This window comes from Leucopleurus acutus (assembly GCF_964270905.1).
Source record: "Leucopleurus acutus genome assembly, chromosome: 10".
In the NCBI taxonomy this organism is placed as follows: Eukaryota; Metazoa; Chordata; class Mammalia; order Artiodactyla; family Delphinidae; genus Leucopleurus; species Leucopleurus acutus.
Window position 1 is genome coordinate 75,635,344 of NC_139153.1, and position 22,914 is coordinate 75,658,257.

The 22,914-nt window shown below is 44.9% G+C and overlaps 1 protein-coding gene across 2 annotated transcripts in view; it reads right to left on the minus strand.

Annotated features, from left to right (window-relative positions):
- Positions 1-562: 562 nt before the first annotated feature.
- RCAN2 (regulator of calcineurin 2) overlaps positions 563-22,914 on the minus strand; it is a gene marked incomplete at both ends in the record, with an annotated part of 260,720 nt that continues 238,368 nt past the window's right edge. For both annotated transcript variants that reach the window (XM_082847730.1, XM_082847731.1), the window contains 3 exons: positions 563-723; positions 18,746-18,917; positions 21,080-21,253. In XM_082847730.1, the coding sequence (XP_082703856.1) occupies positions 563-723; positions 18,746-18,917; positions 21,080-21,253 (507 nt within the window). The remainder of the gene's footprint in view (positions 724-18,745; positions 18,918-21,079; positions 21,254-22,914) is intronic.

Consider the following 22,914-nt stretch of genomic DNA (forward strand, 5'->3'; position numbering starts at 1 on the left):
ACATGACTGGACGCTGACCATCTGTGACTTAGAGTATATCGTCAAATCGTGAAAATAAATGCTGGTGATCATGCATGTCCTGGGAATGTCGGGATGCAGAGGACTGAGGAGACCAGATAGGAATATCTCATGCAGTCAAAGTCAAGTTTACTTATGGTCCTACTTAAGTGGCCAGGAAAGAACAACGCACACACGTCGGGACTGGGACTGGAACGGCTCACAAGCAACACAGGTGCTATTTGCCACTGATGTCTCTGGCTTGGATCAACAGGAGAGCACGAAGGTTAGGCTGTGCTGATTGTTTAATAAGAAAATACTACTTTTTTTCCTAGAATCTTCTAAATAATGTCTTATACTCGATGGGTATGATATGATCAGGAAACATATCACCTTTTCCTAGCCCTTTTGTCCGAGAGGCTTGATTACAAGGAAGGAATCTCAAACAACCAAACACCCAGGGATTTAAAGGCAATTTTTTTTTTTTTTGACAAACAAACAACAGGGTGGGGGGAAAGCATGATAAAGAGGAGACGGGTTTTCTTTTCGAGGTGGAGCAGCGAGCTCAGTTGGACACGGAGGGCGGCGGGCCGGGACGCCGGGTCTGGATGATTTTTGGCTTTGGGGACGTCTTTGGATCCTCTTCTTCCTCGATGTCACTGTCACACACGTGCACGACGACACTTGGGGTGGACTCAGTCCCTGCATGGAGCTCATACTTCTCTCCTGAAAAGCAAGAGAAATGGGGGGTAAGAATGCGGGAGGGATTTCTACACAAATGATTTGGTGAAGTTTGTTTAGGAAGTGAGGGCGCATTTTACGTGTCTCAGGAGATGCTGAGTCTTCTCCAGGGGTGGTGTTGGAAAGTGAAATGAGATTGATCCGTCTTTGCAGCTCAGCTCTGCCCCCCGTCACCTGTACAGCCCTGAACAGGCCCCTTCACCTCTCTTAGCCTCAGTATCCGCAGCTGTAAACTTCAAAATGGTAATAACTACAGTCCAAGGGATTGGGGTGATGGGCCTGGCAGTAAGTTACCAGTTTCTCTTCTATTTCCCAGCATTGCTGTTAACGGCTGAGTAATCCTGAGCCCATCATCTCACTCCTTCATCTTTTGGAGAAGTTCTCCAAGTTCTCCTCTTGCTGTACATTTCTTATGGCAAGAGCTGCCCCAGGACGGAATAAGCTGGAATCGCCGCTCATCTGGGATTTTCAGTGGTTACATGGTAACAGGTTTTTTTTTTTTTTTTTTGCAGTATGCGGGCCTCTCACTGTTGTGGCCTCTCCGGTTGCGGAGCACAGGCTCCGGCCGTGCAGGCTCAGCGGCCATGGCTCACGGGCCCAGCCGCTCCGCGGCATGTGGGATCTTCCCGGACCGGGGCACGAACCCGTGTCCCCTGCATCGGCAGGCGGACTCTCAACCACTGCGCCACCAGGGAAGCCCTAGTAGTCTATTCTTGACTGGTTCTTCTTGTAGTCAATTCACTATTAGCCAGCAGCCTTCCTGTCTGTCTCTGTTTCACTTCAGGGTGTAACTACTGAGCATCTCCCATGCTCTGGCCCATTGCTAATCATAAAGGATACAAGGCACATTCAAAAATATTTGTGTCTTCCACAAGAGCACAGCCCAGTGATGGTACATGGAAACAGAAAGTACCACAAAATACTATGGTAAGCGCTGGGGTGGCAATATATGTCAAGGACAGTGGTACCAAATTGCAAGGAGCAAGTAACTCTGGAAGGCTTCCCAGTGGAGGCGACAGCTGACCTGGGTCTAAGAGACAAGTAGAAGGCGTCCAGGAGGTGGGAGGGTGCAAGGGGCATTCTCAATCTGCGTGCTTGTAATTTCTCAGGTTAACTGCTCACACACTTAATCTTCTTCCCACGTCCTATCTTTCCTTTCCCATCCTTCACGGATGGGAAACACCTAAAAGCAATGTCTCCCAGACAACCTCCTGGTCAGTGGCTCTCCAGGTCTCACTAGATCAAGTCCTCATTTCTTAGACTAGGACAAAAGACGCTGCACGGTCTCTCACCAATCATGACAGCCACATTTGTATACTCACCAAACCAGATACTTTTATTTGCTATAGTCTCACCTAGTCCCCGAAGTCTTGCCCTCCCTCCAGGATCAAAGCCAGACACCACTCAGTCCAGGCATCTTGCCTGTCCTCCTCAGTCTGCAGTGGACAGTGCCCTTCCGGAGGGCCGGGGCCAGGACTGTCAGCGCCAGAGCTGGGGTCACGTTTATGTGCTCCTGTGTGCACCTTGGGAAATGTCCACGGTGAAAACAGCAAACGCTTGCAAGGCACAGTTTTAAATTTAGTGCTGACGTTAGGGACTGAGAAGCACTGACAATGCAATAAGCATCGAATCTCTCCTAAGTGATGCTGAGGGGGATGTAAATGTTCAGAGTCATTTGTTGCTATGGGTTGAATTGTGTTCCCCACCCCCACCCCTGTCCCCACCAAAGACGGTGAAGTCCTGACCCCCAGTACCTATGACCATGACCTTATTTGGAAACACGCTCTTCACAGATGACTAAGTTAAAATGAGGCCACCGGGGTGGGCCCTATTTCAAAATGACTGGTTTCCTTATAAAAAGGGGAAATTAGGACATGGGCGCTCATCCAGGGAGAACTGCATGTGAAGACTGAACTTATGTTGCCACAATCCAAGGAACGACCAGAAGCTACAAGAGAAGCCTGGGCCAGATCCTCCCCCAGCACCTTCAGAAGGAGCACGGCCCTGTGTTGATGCAACACCTTGATCTTGGACTTTTAACCTGCAGAACGTGAAGCAATACACTGCTGTTGTGTAAGCCACTCAGTTTGTGGTCCTCTGTTGTGGCAGCCCTAGCAAACGGATACAGCCATATCTTGCTAAGAGAGTTCTCTCTCGTCAAGAGTCGGAGAAGTCTTTACTGGACCTCCACACCCCGCCCCGAACCAACATCCTGGATGAGGGCCCCGGATAGTTCACAAGAATGGAGCATCACACCTCCAACACTTCCCTGGACCTTGGCAGCAACAAAGAGGGCGAGAACTAGCTAGAGCCACAGAAATACGGCCATAAAGACTCTATAACTTAAAGTCGAGATTGGGTGAAATTGTAGGTAGAGACAGTTATGTGAATAAGGTTGACCTTTTTTTTTTATCTCTGGACTTTCTATTCTATTCCATTCATTTATTTGTCTACCTTGATGCCAATACTACACTCTCTTGACTACTGTAGCTTTTTATTTAAAATTAATAATTAATTAATTAATTTTTGGCTGTGTTGGGTCTCCGTGTCTGTGCGAGGGCTTTCCCCAGTTGCAGCAAGTGGGGGCCACTCTTCATCACGGTGCGCGGGCCTCTCACTATCGCGGCCTCTCTTGTTGCGGAGCACAGGCTCCAGACGTGCAGGCTCAGTAGTTGTGCCTCACGGGCCCAGTCACTCCGCGGCATGTGGGACCCTCCCAGACCAGGGCTCAAACCCGTGTCCCCCGCATCGGCAGGCAGACTCTCAACCACTGCGCCACCAGGGAGGTTGACTTTTTTGATACAGAGAGCTGACGGGGCCAGCGTGGATTCAGGAGAGGAGAGTGACAAAAACAGGGAACACGGAGCAGAACTCGTGCTACGCTTTGCTTCCCTGCCGGCTAGCAGGGACGGATAGTCTCTCCAAACCTAACTTCCCTGGAATCCACACTGAACTTATTATCCTACATGCCCTTGTAGTTGGGACGTACACATTGACGCTACTCACAGCTCAGTTAATTGTGTTTGTTCCGTTCTCCTTTAAAGCAATTTGTCATTTTTATCAAAAGCCCAAGGGAGGAGAGCCACTGCAGACGTTGCTAAAGAGAGGAAGCTGTGTGCAGCCGGCTTCACCTCAGCGTTCCATGAGAGGCTCCGGGCAACAGGTGGGCAGACCTTGGGTGGTGGCTTCTTTGAGCAGCTGTTTTCAAACACCTGACAGCTTACTGGGGGGCGCTTGTTGCAAAGAGAGTTTAGCAGCATGAGGATGCAACTCTGCAACTTCAGAGGTAGTGGCATCTACTTTGGTACCCAGCACCCCTAGGTGCTTCTCCGTGTTTCAGTGTCTGGGTGGACGCTCTTACATGGTTTGGTGTGACAGGCCGGGGGCAGTGGTCCTGTGAGGATGCTGGTGTGCAAATAACTTGCCCCCTCCCTTCCTCCGGTCCGCACCATAATTTTTCGTTGGAAAATGATAATAGTGCGGGGAGAGGGTAGCAGAGGGAGGGATGCTGAGGATGCAAACGGGAGAAGCAGCAAGGCATCCCAGATCAGCTCTGCGGCCCCTCCTGGCCACCAGCACTCTTCGTCTTTGGCCTTCTCATCTTTGTTTCTGGGAGAACAGCAAATCCTGTGGACAATGATGGAGTTCATCGTACCCAGGGTTTCTAGAATTTTCTCTTTCCTCCCGTAACGCTTGGCAAGTCTGAATGAGAGACACCTTCAGACAAGAAACAGAGAAAGAAATCATTTCTGAGTCATCAGATGAGGTAGTTCTTGTTTTTCTGCACAGGATTCCTTCGACGTCCTCCTGTTTGGAGAAGCAGTGCCTTTTGCAGAGACACTAGTGGCTGCCGTGGTCCCCTCCGTTGCCCTGTTGGGTGTGATGCAGGGATGAGGCGAGCAACAGCCTCTCATCTTCTGATGGGGGGATGACAGAAGAGAATCTGCCATGGCAGATGGAGACCAAGGGACCTGGGGGTGAGGTGGTGACAGCAGGGACCCCAGCCAGGGGACTGATCAGATGTTGCCCTTTCTTCATCTGTTGGAAAGAAGCTAGCTTTTAAAACAAAAATAGTAGTAAAATGTGCATAATGAAGCTAGCTGTTTGATGAAACCCTTTCTCTGCCCTGGCTTGGATAAAGAATATTCTCTTAAAGACACCTCTAGTTGCAGTGTGTTTATCTATTTGAAAAGAGATGCTTTCCTCTTAGACTAGGTGTGCTGGGGACACACTTGGGATGCGGGCCACCCTGTGCAGGGCAACTTTCACATTGAGTTAACAAAGTCAGACTACTTGGTAGTAGAGCTGTTTTACTGCTGTGACCCCATTAATGCTGACATTTCACTGTTATGTTTTGGAAACTTTCTTACTACCAAAATCCGGCAAAGCCCAACAGCTGCTGAGAGCCCACAGAATCAAAAGACACAGCTTTGGTCTTGCTTGATTGAACTTTTCTGGTTTTGGCCTCACCTTCCCTTTGGGCTTCAGCTAATTCCTCTACCATGAAGGCTGACGTCAGTGCCGTCACCCCCTGGGGCCCCACTGGGCTCAGGAGGCGACGAGGAGGGGTGGCCAAGCAGACCAGTGTGTCTTTCCAAGGCCAAGCCAAGGCTCCCCCTTCACACTCCCAACTCCTCGAGTTCGTATTCAAACTGTCCTCTCCCCAGGCCTCAGAAAAGAGGCCAGGACCAGAAGCCCTCAGAAGAGGCATGGGTTAGGGTTTTCTACCACCTTCCATGAAACAAATTCCCAGCCAAGCAAGTGTAGACTCCTCTGGCACGTGGTCACACGTTAAATTCTCATCCAGGCCTTTGGAACTGTCATGGGCTTGGGCACAGTTCAAAAGACGTGTGTACGTTTCAGCTTTCCCACTAAGCTAAAAACCACGGAAGGGCAGGTATCTGTCCTATTTTCTGTGAGCTCTCAGTGCCAGGACACAGGAGGTGTCACAGACACTTGCCATCTATCTGAAACACACCAGCAGCTATTTACTGAGCCCTTAGTAAATGCCAGACACAGCTCTAAGTACTTCACATAAATTGGATATTTAAATTACGGCAACAGCTCTGTAATGTGGGTTTCATAATGTCTCGATGATACAGGAGGACACTGAGATCACACAGGTAGTGAACGGCAGAGCCACGATTCAAAGTCAGGTCCACCTGACCTCAAAGGATGAGCTCATAATTCCTCTCCAGCCCCGCCTCTCACGACTCTACTGCTTTCAGATTCTACAAGAGAGTCTGTCGAAAGTCTGCTGAAAGTCCTGGTTTTAACTTTTAATATTTTCTCATGGCAACTCATGTTTTCGTGAACAGTCTGTAGCTAAAGTGGGGCATTTATTCCTTCTGCATCTTGCCCTTTTTGGTTTGGCCCATTGCTAGTTATTCTAGGTAAGATCTCCTTGACAATGAACCTTTTTAGAAGACAACACTTAGTAAATTATAAAAAATACAGGGACTACAAATTATAGACTGAGATAATTTGCATCTCTTATGGTAACTTTGGACTCTCTGGAAATAGATCCTCCATGATTTCTTGTTGCTTTACCTCTACTCCCTCTCCTATTCAAGGTGAATTCTCAACAGGAAAGTTACGTGTTGTAGTAGATCGACTGTGTTTTGCAAAGATGGTCATAATATTTCCTGCCCGACGTTACTCTTCTAGAACCTTGCCACTCCTGCACTGAGGACTGCTTCCTCTTTGCTCCTTCCCCTAAAATCTGTTCGGGCCTCTAGGATGCCTTGACTAATACAGTATGGCAGAAGCAACCAGTGCGACTTCTGAGTTAGGTCACAAAAATGCCAGGCACTATCGCCTGGCTCTGCCAGGGTGCTCATGCTTGGAACCCTGCCTCCATATTATAAGGAAGCCCAAGCAGCGCCCGAAGAGGCTCCCACGGAGAGAAACCACAGCCTATATGGGCTGCCAGCCGACAGCCATGCCAACTTGCCAGCCAAGTGAGTGAACCATCTTGAAAGCTGATTCGCCCATGCCCAGGTGAGTGGCCCCAGCCACGCTGCACGAAGCAGAGATGAGCGCCCCCCCCCCCCGGACCCTGCTCCAAGAGCAAACTCGTGAGCAAAGTAAATGATTGCTGTTGCTCAAGCCCTACATTTTGGCGTAGTTTGTTATGTAGCAATTGATACGTGGGGCACAGGTCATGTAAGTTCTTTGTTCAAGAGCAAGCTGACCCCCTACAACTGCGTTGCAATTCATTGCCTTTGGTGAGTTTTCCTCTTTGCTTCCCTGCTCACGTGCTATGTTAGAATGGATACTTCACCAGTTCCAGTGATTCCTTCCAAGGGGAGGGAGTTCCATTAGCCCATCACTGGGACCCCTCTCTCCGGCCCCTCTTTTACTCCTCCGCAGTGGAAGAGGAGGGACATCTAACGGGTACCTTTGGGGAAAGGAACTGGCGATGCCAGCTCACCCTGTGCTGCCTCTCTCTTGATCCAGCCCTGCCTGCAAAGGGTTTGTGCTCTGCCGTGCTCTCGGCCACGTGCTAAGCCCAGCAGAAAAAACCCTGCACTGTGGGGCAGTCTGACTGTTTCCATCTCTGGGACAGGCTGGGTAAAACTGCATGGCTCTGGGTTTCACTATTTTTTTTTTTAATAGGATTCCTTTGGCTAGTTTTCTTGGTTTTGTTTTGGTTTTTGTATGCACCGCGAGGCTTGTGGGATCTTAGTTCTCTGACCAGGGATTGAACCTGGGCCCATAGCAATGAAGGCGCAGAGTCCTAACCCCTGGACAGCCAGGGAGTTCCCTGAACTTGACTACTAGGGAGCCCTGGCTGTCACTCATCTTGGCCACCTTCTCAGCGTTAGCCTTTCATCAGAAACAAAGCTGGCGTTATTAATCTTATCTACCTTATTTCTTATCTAACCCTCAGCAAGTTCTGAACCAAACAGGAAAAAGCAGGTGTCAGTTATTAATCTATACTGAATTTTAAGAATGGATGATGGCTTATCAAGAAAAGTGCCAAGAGCATCTCTAACTCGACCCTTGAACGCAGGGCCATGCTGTGTTGTGTGCTGAGTCCTACACTTCAGTGTGGATTAACAGCCCTTTAACATTTGATTAAGAAGAAAACTGAAAATGCCAGTAGTAAAATCATTTCAGGCTTGGTCATGTTGAGTTGACACTGCAAACCCCTACCCCCAATTTTTAAGATTGTAAATGTGATTTTTTTTTCTAGAGGAAGTAGCGGGCATCAGTCCTGATTTATGGAATAAGCAAAATGGAATTTCCATGTGGGTTATTTTTACTGAACATGCTGCCTGTTGGGAGGTTGAACACAGAGACTGAGGGAAGGGTTCAGAATGATTTGAAAAGTGTTTGAAAGGGTTCACATTTGGATTGACTTGATAGCATTGGGCAGGGAGGGGGGGGCCCACAAGCCCTGGATTACCATTCTCTGGTCAACTGTGTAGACGGAGGCACCTGGCCCTGGTCTGGCTCTCAGATAGGGGAGAGGTGGGGAGCCGGGAAGGGGTGAGGGGTGACTGGTACCTCCGTTCCTCCACCCCAGGCACCAGCCAGTATTTGAGCTCACTGTCTTTTAACCCTCTCTCCATCCTGGCAGGGCAGATGCTGCTTTGGTTTGGGGCCCAACGGGTTCCTCAGTAGAAGGACTGAGTTATAGTGAAAAACATCATAAAGTTGCTCAAAGCTGCACCCTCCCTCCCACAGATATGTTATTTCACGCTATTTTTAAGTTATTTACTGGCAATCTTGTCTTCCCCTATTTTTCCAAAGGGAAGGAAAGAAAATGTGTGTCTGTGTCTGGGAAGGGGGCGGGGAGCATGTCTCTGTACTGTCCCCCCTCTTGCCCCACTTGTTTCTGCTCCCACACTGGCACCTGACACCTTACTAGGCACTCCTGGCCTCTGTGTCTCTGATGACTCTTTGCCATATTTGAGAACCACCTGATAAATACCACCACAGTGTAATTAGTGTGCTTCTCAATCAGAGGTGCTACATTCCCAATGGTGTCTGGAAATGTGATGTGGATTTTTTTTTTTGGTTGTCATAGGGACTGGGTAGGGTGTGGATACTGGCATTTAGTAGGTGAGGCCCAAAGATGCTAAATGTACTGCATTGTCAGTTCCAAAATGTCACATTGAGAAACACTGAGCTAAGAGCTTAACATGGGCACTTACATTTCAGCAGGAGACTAAGATACGGTTTGAAAAATCAGGTGACAATAAGTAGGTAACACACACTAAGCATTTACTATTATCTCATTTGATGTTTGCAACAATCCGATTTTACGGTTGAGGATGCTGAGACACAGAGAGGTTAAGAAAGTTGCTCAAAGTCACACAGCTAATAAAAAGTGGAGGCTGGATTCAAACTCACATCCTGAGTTTTAATCATCATCCTAAAGCAAGAGAAATACCTCTCTTCAAGTTGGAGCTTGATTGACAGCTACAAATTAAAAGAGGAGATGACCCAGGGCAGAGGGAATTACTGAAACTTTAAATATCACAGCTGGTAGTTTCCTGATGGTCTAGTGGTGAGGATTTGGTGCTTTCACTGCCGTGGTCTCGGTTCAATCCCGGGTCGGGGAGCTGAGATCCCGCAGCCGTGCAGTGTGGCCAAAAAGATAAATAAATAAATAAGTAAATAAATAAAATCACAGCTATTTGTTAGCCATCTATTCATCAGATCAGTCTGAGAGTGGAGAAAGAACTGATTTTCTAAGCAGAAGTAGAAAGAGGGATTTAGGATTTTTTTAAAAAAATCCAGGGAGGAAGAAGTATTTGCAGAGAGGGAAGTCTTCTGCAAATGTTTTCTCTCTGATTCCGTAGTGATTCCACAAGCTCATATTTAATTTTGGGAACCCTCGGAGAAAAATGCAGTAGGTAGACATGAGGGCAGGATGAGTCACTGAAGAGCAACTCTGTCCCTTTCCTTTGCACAGCAGCTGTTTCTGTCAAAAAACGCCCTCTAGGCTTCGGTGGCAGAAGGTATAAAGCAAAGCCTAGACCAACCCAAATATTTCACTGGCAGTTTCGAGAACAAGCCCATGTAAATAACAACTAACACCTCAAAGGACGCGCACCTTGTTCTTACCGCCTGGTAGACTCTGTAATTCATGTACTGGCAGAGGAAACAAGAAACCTCTCCGAGGATGCCTTGCTAAACAATACTGCTCAGAGCAGAACGATCACAGAACCCACTATGGATTTGATAGTTCTTATGTACCAGGCACTGGGCTAAGTGCTTTATGTATATTATTCAATGTATCTTCATAATGAGCTTGCAAGTTGTCAAATAATCACCATTAAATAAAAAGAGGGGCAGCGGGGGAAGTAAATTGCTCCAGGTCACCACAAACAAGTGGTGGAGACAGGACTCCAACGGAGGTCCACCGAGTGCGAAAGCATGACCGCTCTATTGCCTGTGATGTTCAGGAATGAGGTTGGGAGGGCACAGAAAAGACATCAGGGCTACACATGGACCTCCCTGCCTCAGTAGGTCTGGAATATGTGCATGTTAGGAAAAGATTATCCATGTGAGTGATCGGGGGTCTTCTTCCTCACCCACCCCTCTCCTCAGCCCCGACCCTCAACAACGTAGGAAAACAGAAGTGGTCTTTGGTAAGATGGAGGAGGGCTAAGGGGAGGGAGAGGAAGAGGGAGGTGGGGAGAGGCAGAATACTTACATAGTTTTGTTTTAAGAGGTGCTCTATTTCAATAAAAGAAAGCTTGCCTCACACTTGTCAGAACGGCTATCATCAAAAAGTCTTACAAATAACAAATATTGGTGAGGATGTGTAGAATAGGGAACCTTTGTACACTATTGGTGGGAATGTAAATTGGTGCAGCCACTATGGAAAACAGTATAGCGAGTGGTTCCTCAAAAAATTAAAAATAGGACTACCATATGTTCCAGCAATTCCACTCTTGGGTATTTATCTGGAAAAAATAAAAACACTAATTTGAAAAGATACATGCACCCCAATGTTCATAGCAGTGTTATTTACAGTAGCCAAGATATGGAAGCAACACAAGTGCCCATCAACAGATGAATGGATAAAGAAGATGTGATACACACACACACACACACACACACATACACACACACACGCATGCGCGCGTGCAATGGAATATTACTCCACCATAAAAAAGAATGATTCTGCCGCTTGCAGCAGTGTGGATGGACCTAGGGAATATTATGCTTAGTGAAATTAGTCAGGCGGAAAAAGACAAATACTATTTGATATCACTTATATGTGGAATCTAAAAGATAAAATAAATACATATAGCAAAACAGAAACCAACTCAGATACAGAGAACAAACTAGTGGTTTTCAGTGAGGAGAGGGAAGGCAGAGGGACAAGAGGGGGTAGAGGATTAAGAGATACAAACTACCATGTATAAAATAGATGAGTAACAGGGGTATGTTGAAGAGCACAGGGAGTTATAGCCATTATTTTGTAATAACTTTAAATGGAGTATAATCTGTAAAAAAATTGAATCATTATGCTGTACTCCTGAAACTAACATAATATTGTAAATCAACTACTCTTCAGTAAAAAAAAAATAAAGTTTGCTTATCTTCTGGGGCTTTTCCTCTAAGACTGGATTAAGTGGCCATCTATCTTCATTCCCTCCTGAGTCATTTAGGACCTGAAGGGAATTCATGGGGACAACGGATTGAGGCCCCTGCATTAGTGGTTGAGACAAAGGAGTGGAACCCTAGGGTGGAGGTAAAGGACCAAGGGAACCAGAGAGGGAGAAGGTGGAAAGATAAAGAGAAACCAGGGAGACAGGGTCCCCAGAGCCTGCGAGGAGGGGCTTGTGTTCCCGGGATGAGAGGAAAATGCAGACATGAGGAAGGGAAGTGGACGCACTCTCACTTTGTATTTGGCCATAGAATCAGGAGGTTCTCCAATCTGGTAATGATCACCCTGTTCCTCCTTTCCCAAAAATAGCAACCTGGCATTGTGACTACAGGTATGCGCATGGCGCATGCGCACACACGCCCACACCCCCACGTTTTGCTCCTGTGTCTTTTCCGTTTTCCTACAACGTGTATATTTTACCTGTGAAATAAGAAGAGGAAATATTTCATCTTGCTACTCAGTAGTGATTGAGGATAATTGTGGAATGTATGCTAAGAAGAAAAGCCCCTTTAACATCACCGCCCCCCCGGGAAAATTCTTCGAAAGTAGGTGTAAAATAAGGAGCTCGTGTCCTGGGCTCACAAATCTGCGACGTGTCCCTCGGGTCGGGGGTGACGTGCAGAGACTGCGCTACATGGAACCCTGGGACTGGCTGTTTTATTTGCTTTTTGTGTCTGTGATCAGAGTATAGCAGTTGTCGAACAAGAACTGGGGCTTAGATAGCGGTCATGCTACAGGTACCCCAAATATAGGTGTTCATCTATATTTAAAAAATGGAATTTCCCCTACCTTGGAATCAATGAGCCTGGAATAGAAAATGTTTCTTCCTTATACGTGACACGTATTAATGAAATCTATTTTCTGTTTGGGGAGAAACAATGTATACTGAGAATCAAACCAGCAATTACTATGACATGTTTTGATGGAGAAGAATTTGGAAAAAAATCTAAATATAGCCGATGTACGCAACTCGAAACTCAAGCACCATTTTAAGCCCTCCTCTGCAGTTAACTAAAATTGATCTCTCTAACAAGAGTTAAAAATAGCAGGAGGAAAAAAAGGCCCAGACAATGACTTTCCATATTTCTCCTTGCAGGCATTTCCAGTGACAATGAACTTGACCTTCCAGAGCCATCCTAGAGAGCAGAATAAGCTGACATTTCACAGCCCACCTCTGACTGACCACCCATCTAGTGCCACGGACATCTCTCTATTTTGCCATTTTGCTAATGTGTACAGATAAGCTGTTTTGCTGGGCTGGGTTTTGTGTTTCCTATTTTGTTTTACATCCAAAAAGGACATAGGATTATACTCTTTCTGGAGTCAGGAATAATAGGCATTATAAAATAAACAAAAGAAAATATCCGATTCATTCTCCACCAGGAAAAAGCTCATCTTATTTTGTCCAGGTCATTGTTAAATGATAGGTGTCTGTAAATTCACTAGGGGAATTAATATAAATGTAGAAAGCTTCTGTGTTTTTGATTTTTTTAATTGAAGTATAGTTGATTTACAACATTGTGTTAGTTTTTAGCATATATATATATATATATATATATATATATATATATATAATGTTTTTCAGGTTCTTTCCCATTATAGTTTATTACATGATATTGAATATAGTTCCCTGTGTATAAGTAGGTCCTTGTTGTTTATTTTATATATAGTAGTGTGTACCTATTAATCCCAAACTCCTAATTTATCCCTCCCCCCACCTTGCCCTTTTGCTAACCATAAGTTTGTTTTCTATGTCTGTGAGTCTGATTCTCTCTTATAAATAAGTTCATTTGTATCATTTTCTTTAGATCCCACATATAAGTGACATCATATGATATTTGTCTTTCTCTGTCTGACTTACTACACTTAGCATGATAATCTCTAGGTCCATCCATGCTACTGCAAATGGCATTATTTCATTCTTTTTTATGGATGAGTAATATTCCATTGCATCTCTATACCTCATCTTCTTTATCCATTCATCTGTCGATGGACACTTCGGTTGCGTCCATGTCTTGGCTGTTGTAAATAGTGCTGCTACGAACATTGGGGTGCATTTATCTTTTTGAATTAGTTTTCGTCTTTTCCAGATATATGCCCAGGAGTGGGATTGCTGCATCACATGGTAACTCTATTTTTAGTTTTTGAGGGAACCTCCATACTGTTCTCCATAGTGGCTACACCAATTTACATTCCTACCAACAGTGTAGGAGGGTTCCTTTTTCTCCACACCCTCTTCAGCATTTATTATTTGTAGACTTTTTGATGATGGCCATTCTGACCAGAGTGAGGTGATACCTCATTGTAGTTCTGATTTGCATAGAAAGCTTCTGTTTTATATAGACCTGTCCTTTAAAAAGAGCAGAGGATGGTGAATTCTGATTCACATGTCCTGCTTGACATTAGAGGAAAGCATCAAACTTGCTTTAAAGAATCGATGCTGTGGATACATTTTAGGAGGTGCCAATAAACAGAGAAATGAAATTTGGAGGAACAAATGTCTAAGTTCTTTTGTATTTTTAAAATGTCCTCTTGCAACAGTCTGGAATTTCTTTTGGAGAAATTAATTTTACTCTTCAAGAGATCTCCCTGGTTTTGCAAACTTTGCACTCTTCAAGGTAAGGGTGCCAGCTTCATTAATCCTTTCTGTTTCTCACCAGGGGCAGAGGGACGTATTTTAACTTACCAGCTGTGTAGCCTTGGGCAAATTACTTAACCACTCTGTGCCTCACATTCCCTAGCTGTATAAATGAGGAGAATAACACCACCTTCTCGTAGAGTCACAGTGAACGTTAAATGAGATAATCTATATAGTAAGGTGTTTAGAACAATGCCTGACACACAGTAAGCCCCATATGTAAGTTTTAACCATTGTTTCTATTTACAGCTTTCCCCTTATTTATCTATTTTACTTACTCTCTGGATGAAAAACAGAACATATAGTCATGGAGACAGTGGTTAAAAATGTTTGAAATTGTGCCTCTCATATATTTTCCGCACTATGAATTTGTTCTCACTATAATAAATAGTACAGAGAGATGCTTCTCCAGTGTTGGGTGGCCCTGGTCTCATGTCGTAACATCCCATTAAGGATTTCAAAGGATCTCGGAGGAAACCCACAAGCTTGGGTTTGATCATGGCCCCTTTGTAATTGCACTGTTCCCTCCATGCTCGTTTCAAGAGCTTCTTTAGAAGTTCCGGGGAGCACAAGTTGCCCCTCTCTGGAAGAGGGTCACCAGTGTGCCTTGCTTAAAGAACGACGTGCTGTTTTGCCCCTTCCTGTCTGAGCTAAGGCCTGTGTCCTCACTCTCCCATTTATCCTCCATGAAAGGGTCTAAATAGAGCACACGACTGCCTTCCATGGGCAGCTAGACGTGCCAAAGCTCCCACAAGTCAGCTGGTTTGCCAACGTGATCCCGGGCCCGAGGACCGTCTCACCCCGGATCCCTGCTCAGAGATGCTCTTTCGTTAGAGTTACTTTTCTTCAGTATCCTTAGATTTCTGCATCCCTTCTCAGTCACTCAGCTGAACCAGCTGGGCACTATTCGTCACTCCTCCGAAGGAAGAAGAATACCATTCCTTTGATCATTTGAGTTGCTTTTCTCTGCTCTCATTCGAATTTATTTCTCTACTGCTGGAATTGAGGTAGTCATCCTTAACATGGAATGACTTATAATTTGTTACTGAAATGATTCTGCCTAGGGAATAAAAAATGAATTTTAGGGCTTCCCTGGTGGCGCAGTGGTTGAGAGTCCGCCTGCTGATGCAGGGGACACGGGTTCATGCCCCGGTCCGGGAAGATCCCACATGCCGCAGAGCGGCTGGGCCCGTGAGCCGTGGCCACTGGGCCTGTGCGTCCAGAGCCTGTGTTCTGCAGCGGGAGAGGCCACAACGGTGAGAGACCCGCGTACAGCAAAAAAAAAAAAAAAAAAAAAAGAATTTTACTAAATTATTACTATTTTTTCAAATGGAAATGCTAGAAGTCCTCTTGGTGGAGAAAACATTAATTCAGTGCTGCCTGACTCAGTCTGGCTAAAGCCATAAAACAGCAGCCATTTGCCAATGAAGAATTATCTCTAGGGGGGCTCATGCATTCATTCATTCGATGTTTATTGAGCATCTACTACGTGCAAACTGCTATCAGGCCCTGGGAATACCAAAATGAATGAAACCTGCATTCTCCCCTCAAAAAGCAGAAAAGACAGAAAGATGAACAATAGAAAATTACCACAAGGGGAAGTGAGCATTTGTGGAAAGTTCCAGGAGGAGACTGAAGGAGTAATTCCTTGCCTTGGCACCTGGTTGGGGAGGGGGCAGAGGTGTGGGTGGGGGGATGCAGGCTGTGGCCCTGCCCTCTCATCAGTGCAGCCGAAACAGCCGCCAGGGGCCCAGGCCTCTACTAGAACCTCTGTGATATTTTCGGCTCATTTGTTGGGTATAAATCATTCATCTGTGTGGGGTGCAGAAGCTTCAAGGACGCTGGAACAGGACACGTGGATAACTAAATAAAAAGAAACAGCCTCAAACAGCTGGCAAGGAATGGAGGGAAGGATAAATGAAGAGAAGACACCCAAACTGCAGCTGTTCTATGGGACGCTGATATCAGTCACCTATAAAGAGCAGGAGAGTCTCCACATTCGCCGTTGCCCACATAGCGCACAGATCTTCATTTGCACACTTATGAGACCCTGGATTAGACTTTCTGGAAGTTATGATGGTGTTAGAGGTGACTGTCAAGGGAGGGTTGAGATAAATGTTCTGCCCATGTCAGAGCAGAGTTGGCCTAAAGTCCACCCAGGCAGCTAGGATCCTTAATAGAGACCATTGGATCTGGCCCAGTGATGGTCAGAAGAGCCAGGGTTGACATTTGTCTCCGCCCCCAACTAGCTGTGTCACCCCAAGCAAGTGGGTTCACCTCTCTACAGCTCGGTGGTCAGATCTGGAAAATGGGAATATTAATAGTGCCTACTTCCGTGTTGACTGCGCCACAGGGCACTTCAAAACTGGTAGATCTACTTGGTGAGGGAAGGTGAGGCTCATAGGTTAGCGGCACAATTAAGGCAAAAGGCATGAATTTTTAACACTGTCGATAAATTATTCACAACTCTAAAAAGAACCCCCTTTTTTCTGCCTCCTTAAGACCATTTCCTTCCTACTTTCTCACTCCTCCGAACCACGTTCTGTGAGCTTCCCTTCTGAGACCTGGTTCCCATTGCCTCTACTCCTTCTGCCTCTGTCAGTCCCAGGTCACACTGGTGCCTGGCAGTGCCCTCCAGACCTGGGACTCAGCTCAGTGAGCCAGTGCAGGCGTCTGACACTTGGCCTTATCTTGCCTTTGCATCAAGTTTGAGAACACTGACTATAAATGAATTTTCTTTTAGGCTCTGGATAAAAAATGATTTTAATTTACTGGATTACAGTGAGTAGACCAGAGGCCAGCTGGGATCCGAAAGTCTGATTTAGCCTGGACTTCCTTTATAAAGAGTGAAGCAGGAAGAGTACTGCCTCAGGGCCCTGGTCCTGTCACTGGCAAGTCATTTCTGCCCCCCTCTCTGGGCCTCAGTTTCCCCTCCTGTAAAATGCAAGTTGGCCAGTGACTCCTAGGCCCTCTAGCCAAGACCTTAGTGATTCTGTGTAGAGCTCTGTTTGCTGACATTCAAAACAGCTGTACCAGATGTTCAACTGTGTTCTTGTTAGTATCTGCTTGGGAGTCAAAGGAGCAGCTCCAAGGATGGCAGCTTTCATTGGTCCTGCTTCTGAAGTGCCTTGAATTACTGGGAGAAATGGGTCATAGCCTTGACGAGCAGACTTGATTTATCGTACACACTCTACAACATTTGCACATACCATGCACGTGGGAGTGCATATGTCCAGGATTCCTGTATGTGGACTAGACTTTCAAGGAAATCACATTCCATAAACATCTCCCTTATTATTATATTGCTTTTTTCCTCAGCCCATCTTAGTAGTTAGACACCTACTGCTTCTCAGTAGTTGAAAACAATGGCTATTTTAAAGGCTCCGGGAAGCTGAGTGACTGGTCAGTGATTACAAAGAAACACCCAAAGACCCTCCCCTTGAAAGTGCTGTAATCTGACTTTAATGCTACACATGGGACAGCCAGTAATTCTCTTGCAGGGAGCAATTATTAATCAAATCTGAAGACCCAGTAGGATGGTCAGCTTTCCCTGAATTGCCTGGGAATTTCTCAGTTTTAGCATCACAAGTTCCCAGGACCCCTGAGTCTGCGTGAACCAGGAGAGCGGGTCACCCTCATACCCAGGATTCTTAAATTTCAGTGTATGCAAGAATCAACACGTGTGCTCATTAAAACTGCAGATTTCTGGGGTGGGAGATTCTGATGCCAAATGTTTTCCTGACCACACTAAAAAGTACTGATATGAACGTATTATAAATTTAACAGCCCCGGTATTTGGCTACCAGTGGTTCTTGAACTCATCTGCACATCAGAATCACCTGGGGAGATTTTTAAAAATACCAATGCCTGAGTTGACCCAAGTCAATTAAATCAGAATCTCTCGGGGTGCGGTCAGCCCCCTCTCACAGCGGGAGAACCACTGGAAGAGAGAGAAGACACAACGGCCATTATTTACCTTTGGAGCTTTGGTGCCTAAAACCTCAGCTGCCACCTGGTTTCGGACCACCCACTCTCCACCACTTCCTCTCCTGCTATAATATAGGAAAACTACTATGGAGTACAACGTGGCACCATCTGCTGAAATTGAGGACAGCATCACTTCTAGGTATAAAACATAAGCTTTTGGATAAGTGCATCTGGAAACCATCTAAATGTCCATCAACAGGAGAGTGGATGAATACAGAATGGTGGTGGAATCGCCCAGTGGAATACTACACTGCAGTGAAAATGAGAGCATCCAAGCTACAGGTACCAACACTGGAACAAAATGACCATAGATTTTCCTACAGTTAGAGGCTATTGTGACTGGCTTCTTGGGGACTTAGAGGCTGCACTTTGGCAGGTGGCTTGTCTTGTAGCAGAAGATTCCTGGGCACAGCCGTGGCAGCAGTAAAACAAGGTTGCACAGCATAGAAGCCTCGTCGTGCTAGCTGGTAGAGCTCATTTTGCCTGTTTTGCAAACTTAGAATATCTTCATTGCAATCCAGAAATTGCACGGACTGACATTTTCGTGCCAGTTTCTGAATTGTTTTTGAACAGGTACAAAGTCTGACGCTGCATTTTCATTCATCATTCCTCTCGCTGGCCACATACAGCGATAAACCCATTAGAAATGCAGATGTTACCGGGAGCCCAGGATTTCAGGACTGTTATCTTGTTTGGCTCTTCTAAGTTGCTGACAAATATTTATTTTCAGGAAGGCCCACAGAGCTTACCTGGTCCTAGTTTGGCCACGGCATAGAGGAGGTCATAGTTAAGGACTGGTGTGGCATCACTGATGGGCTGCCAGCCGACAGGAGGAGAGGCAGGGGGTGAGATGAGAAACTGTTTGGCGGGCTGTGGTGGAGCCAAATGCAGTTTGTCTCCGTCTGTCTCTGGAGTCTGGACCTTTCAAACACAGCAGAAATGAAGACACATGATTCACTGTGGCCTCGGATGTGCCACGTTGTTCCACTAAGACGCAGAGCCTGGCTCTCAGCCAGGTGTGACAAGTGAACCAATGAGCCAGGCTACAGTAATAGTGACTACTGACCACACACCACGTGCTCAGTTACCTTATTTGATCGGCAGATAAGTGGATCTCAACATTTAGCTGCCTAAGAATGACCTGGGAAGCTTACTGAGTCGGACTGCTGAGCCCCGCTCCTGGAGTTTCTGAGATCGGGAGCAGGGCCTGAGAATCTGCATTGCTAACAAGTTCCCAGGCGATGCTGATGGTGCTGGTCCTAAGACCCCTCCTTTCCTTCTTTTCTTTCTCTCCTCTCCTTGCCCCTCCCCTCCCCCTCCCCTCCCCATCCTTTCTTCCTACCTTCCTATCTTTCTCCCTTCCTCTCTCTCTCTCTTTTAATTGAGGTGACAGTCACATAATTTGAAATTAAACCATTTTAAACTGAACAATTTCAGTGGCATTTAGTATATGCCCAATATTGTGCAATCACCACTACTATCGAGATTCAAAGTATTTTTATTACCCCAGAGGAAACCCTGTACCCATTAAACAGTTACTACCATTTCTGCCTCTGATCAGACCGTGGCAACCATCCATTTGCTTTCTGTTTCTGTGGATTTGCCTATCCTGGACATTTCTTATAATCAACTCATAGAACACGTGATATTTCGCCTCCAGCTTCTTTCACTTAGCATAATGTTTTCAAGATTCATCCACGATGTAGCATGTATGAGTACTTCATTCCTTTTTATGGTTGGACAATATTCTACTGAATGGATAGACTACAATTTGTATATCTGTTCACCCATTTTTGAACATTTGGGTTGTTTCTACCTTTTGGCTCAACCAACCCTAATAACCTGATTAAAAAGTGGGCTGAGGACTTGAATAGACACGTCTATAAGGAAGACATACAAATGGCCAATCGGTAAAAGAAAAAACGATCAACATCACTAATCATCAGGGAACTGCAAATCAAAACCATAATGAGGTATCACCTCACACCTGTCAGAATGGCTATGATCAAAAGGACAAAAGACAACAAGTGTTGGTGTGAATGTGGAGAAATTGGAACTCTTCCACACTGTTGGTGGGAATGCAAATCGGGCAGCTGCCTTGGAAAACAAATGGGGGGATTCCTCAGAAAAAATTAAAATAGAACTACCATATGATCTAGCAATTCTACTCCTGGGTATTTATCCAAAAGAATTGAAATCAGGACGTTGAACAAATATTAACAGTCCTATATTCACTGTAGCACTATTTGAAATCGTCAAGACGTGGATACAACCTAAATGTTCATGGACACATGAATGGATAAAGAAAATATGATATATACATACAATGGAATACTATTCAGCTTTAAAAAGAAGTAAAGTCTATGTTCATTTCATTGTGTCATCTCTTCAGAGTCCAAAGGCGGAAATGATCCTTACAGACCAATAACAGATGGATTGAGATAACTAATAATGAAATGAAGACACTAATGAAACATTATGGACACTGATTTTCTACTGCTGTGGACTTCATAAATATTGCCAAGAATTACCCGTGCCTTTTTATAATAGCCAGAATTTATTTTTGGATAAAATAAAACACGATATTGATTTCCATATGTTTGTAACTTTTTCTCATGGATATGAATCACTGAAAAGGTATACAGTCCATTAAAACTGTCATATAATTTAATTATAACCCTGCTAGCTAAGTTGTGATCAGAGCATTCTTATTACAAGTACTAGCTGGCATTCATTGTGCATTTACTGAATGTTAAGCACTTTAACACACAGTAATTCATTTAATCCTCATGACAGTGTAGGGAGTATGTTATCATCCCCATTTTACAGATGGGGAAACTGAGGCCTAGTGAGGTTACGTAACCTGCCTAGATTAGAACCAAGACTGTTGGCCCTCAGAACCTGCTTTCTAAACCACTCTGCTGTCCCTGCCTGGGAATCATGATATAAGTTTGTTTCTCAGTGAACGAATTATAGACTACAAGCCGATCTGAAAGTAGAAAGGGCTCCATTTACATTTTGAAAAGGTAAAAAAAAAAATAATGCAGGGCAAAAGGATTCACTTTGGTAAAGAATGATCTTACCTGTGCAAAGTAGAGTTTTAATTTTTTCCCTCTGAACTGGGTTTCATGAAGCTCTATCCTGGCTCGGGCTGCAGATTTGGGATTGCTGAAGTTTATTCGGACACGTCTGAAACTCTTAAATAGCTGGAACGTCACACAGTCATCATAAGTCCGGAACAGACCCTCAAATTTTTCCTGATAAAAACAAACACAGAGGAAAGTCCATTGGCCATATATCTTGTACTCTGCCAGGTCTGACAAAAACAAATAACTACGTAAATAAACAGGCTCTTCCTAACATAAAATTAAAACAGAGCACGGTAATGTATTGTTTTTCACCTGTTGGTCTGTTACCAGTTACTAAACATGCCTGTGGATTCTGTCAAAGGACTCATAACCTGTGTCTAAGGATTTGTAGGGGGACCAGTGAATGGGGTTAGAAATGCATGAAAAACCTGACAATTATGCAAAGTGTTGAGTGTTTCAACATATATGTGTTTGTTTCTGGGAGAGGGATCGTAATGGTCACAAGATTCTCAAAGGAGTCCATTATCTCCAAAATATTACAGCTATTGAGTAAGGCATGTGGTGGACATTGCTAGTGATTATCAAGCTTGGGGGCACTTTGGGAGCCCACACGACCCAAAATCCTTCTAGTCAGGCAGTGTCATGTGATTAGTTCTGGTCAATGAAATGGGTACAGAAAGCAGGAAGAAAGCCCTCGAGAAAATTTTCAGTCTCTTTCCCTGAAGAGGCCATGTGCTCCAGATGGTAGCGTAGTCAGAAGTAGGATTCTCCTCAGCCTGGGTCTCTGAGTGACTCTGTGGAACAGAAAACATCTTTTTCCCAACTCCCACCCCATCCTATAGCTGACTTTGCCTTGGCAAAGGAAAAGAACTCTCTAGTGCATGAAACCACTGAGATTTGGGGATTATTTTATTTCTGCAGCACAACCAAGCCTATCACAATACAAAGCAATAATTTAAAAATTTTGATTTGATACAAATTTCAATTCAACTGAAGAAATATCTATTCAATGCTCACTTTGTACAAAGGATGGTCTTTAGGTTTTAGAAGGCTACAGAGATGAGGATCGTTTTGTTCTGAAACTCAATGATCTAGGAATCTAAGGTGAGAGACAGACACAGACACAAATAAGAGAACACCTGCAAGAATGGGGAAAGACGTAAAGGAAAACTAGAGAATTAAAAAAAATACATATATATATTAACACCACCTACCTAGTTCCTCTTAGCTTAAAAAGTAAAAAATAGATCCTATTATGAGTAACAAAACCAGTGCATGTTAAGTTACTCTGTGTTCTTAAAGGAGAAATTGCCACTAAGGAAATAACATCTATTAAAAAAATAAAACAAAAAAAAACGCTGACTCTTTTATTTCTACAATAAAAGGTATTTTGTCATTAGAGTGAGTTCAAGTGGGAATGAAGATGCATGAAAGATTAATACTGCAAGATTCATTGCATTTGCATTTGTAAGGGACATAAGGGATAATTAACTCAGCCTTTCCCTCCTCACCTCCATCATTTTACAAATCAGGGCTCTGAGGTCTGAAGAGACGAGGACCTGCCCACGGTCACATGGGCAGTTATTGGCAGAGCCAGGACCAGAGTACAGAGATGTTTTCAATTACATCCATAATTACCCTGCTAGACTGAGAGGAAGAGATCGTTGCATTAATAAGAGCAAGAGATGGAGAGCAATAGGCCTCCCCAAGGCTCCTGTGTGACCACATCTAATAGAATCAACAAGGTGATGTCAGGTTAGAGAATCACTGCCCTCCAAGGCTGCATGGGAAGAGGAACTCAGATGTCCGGGAAGGTCTTCCTGCCTCTT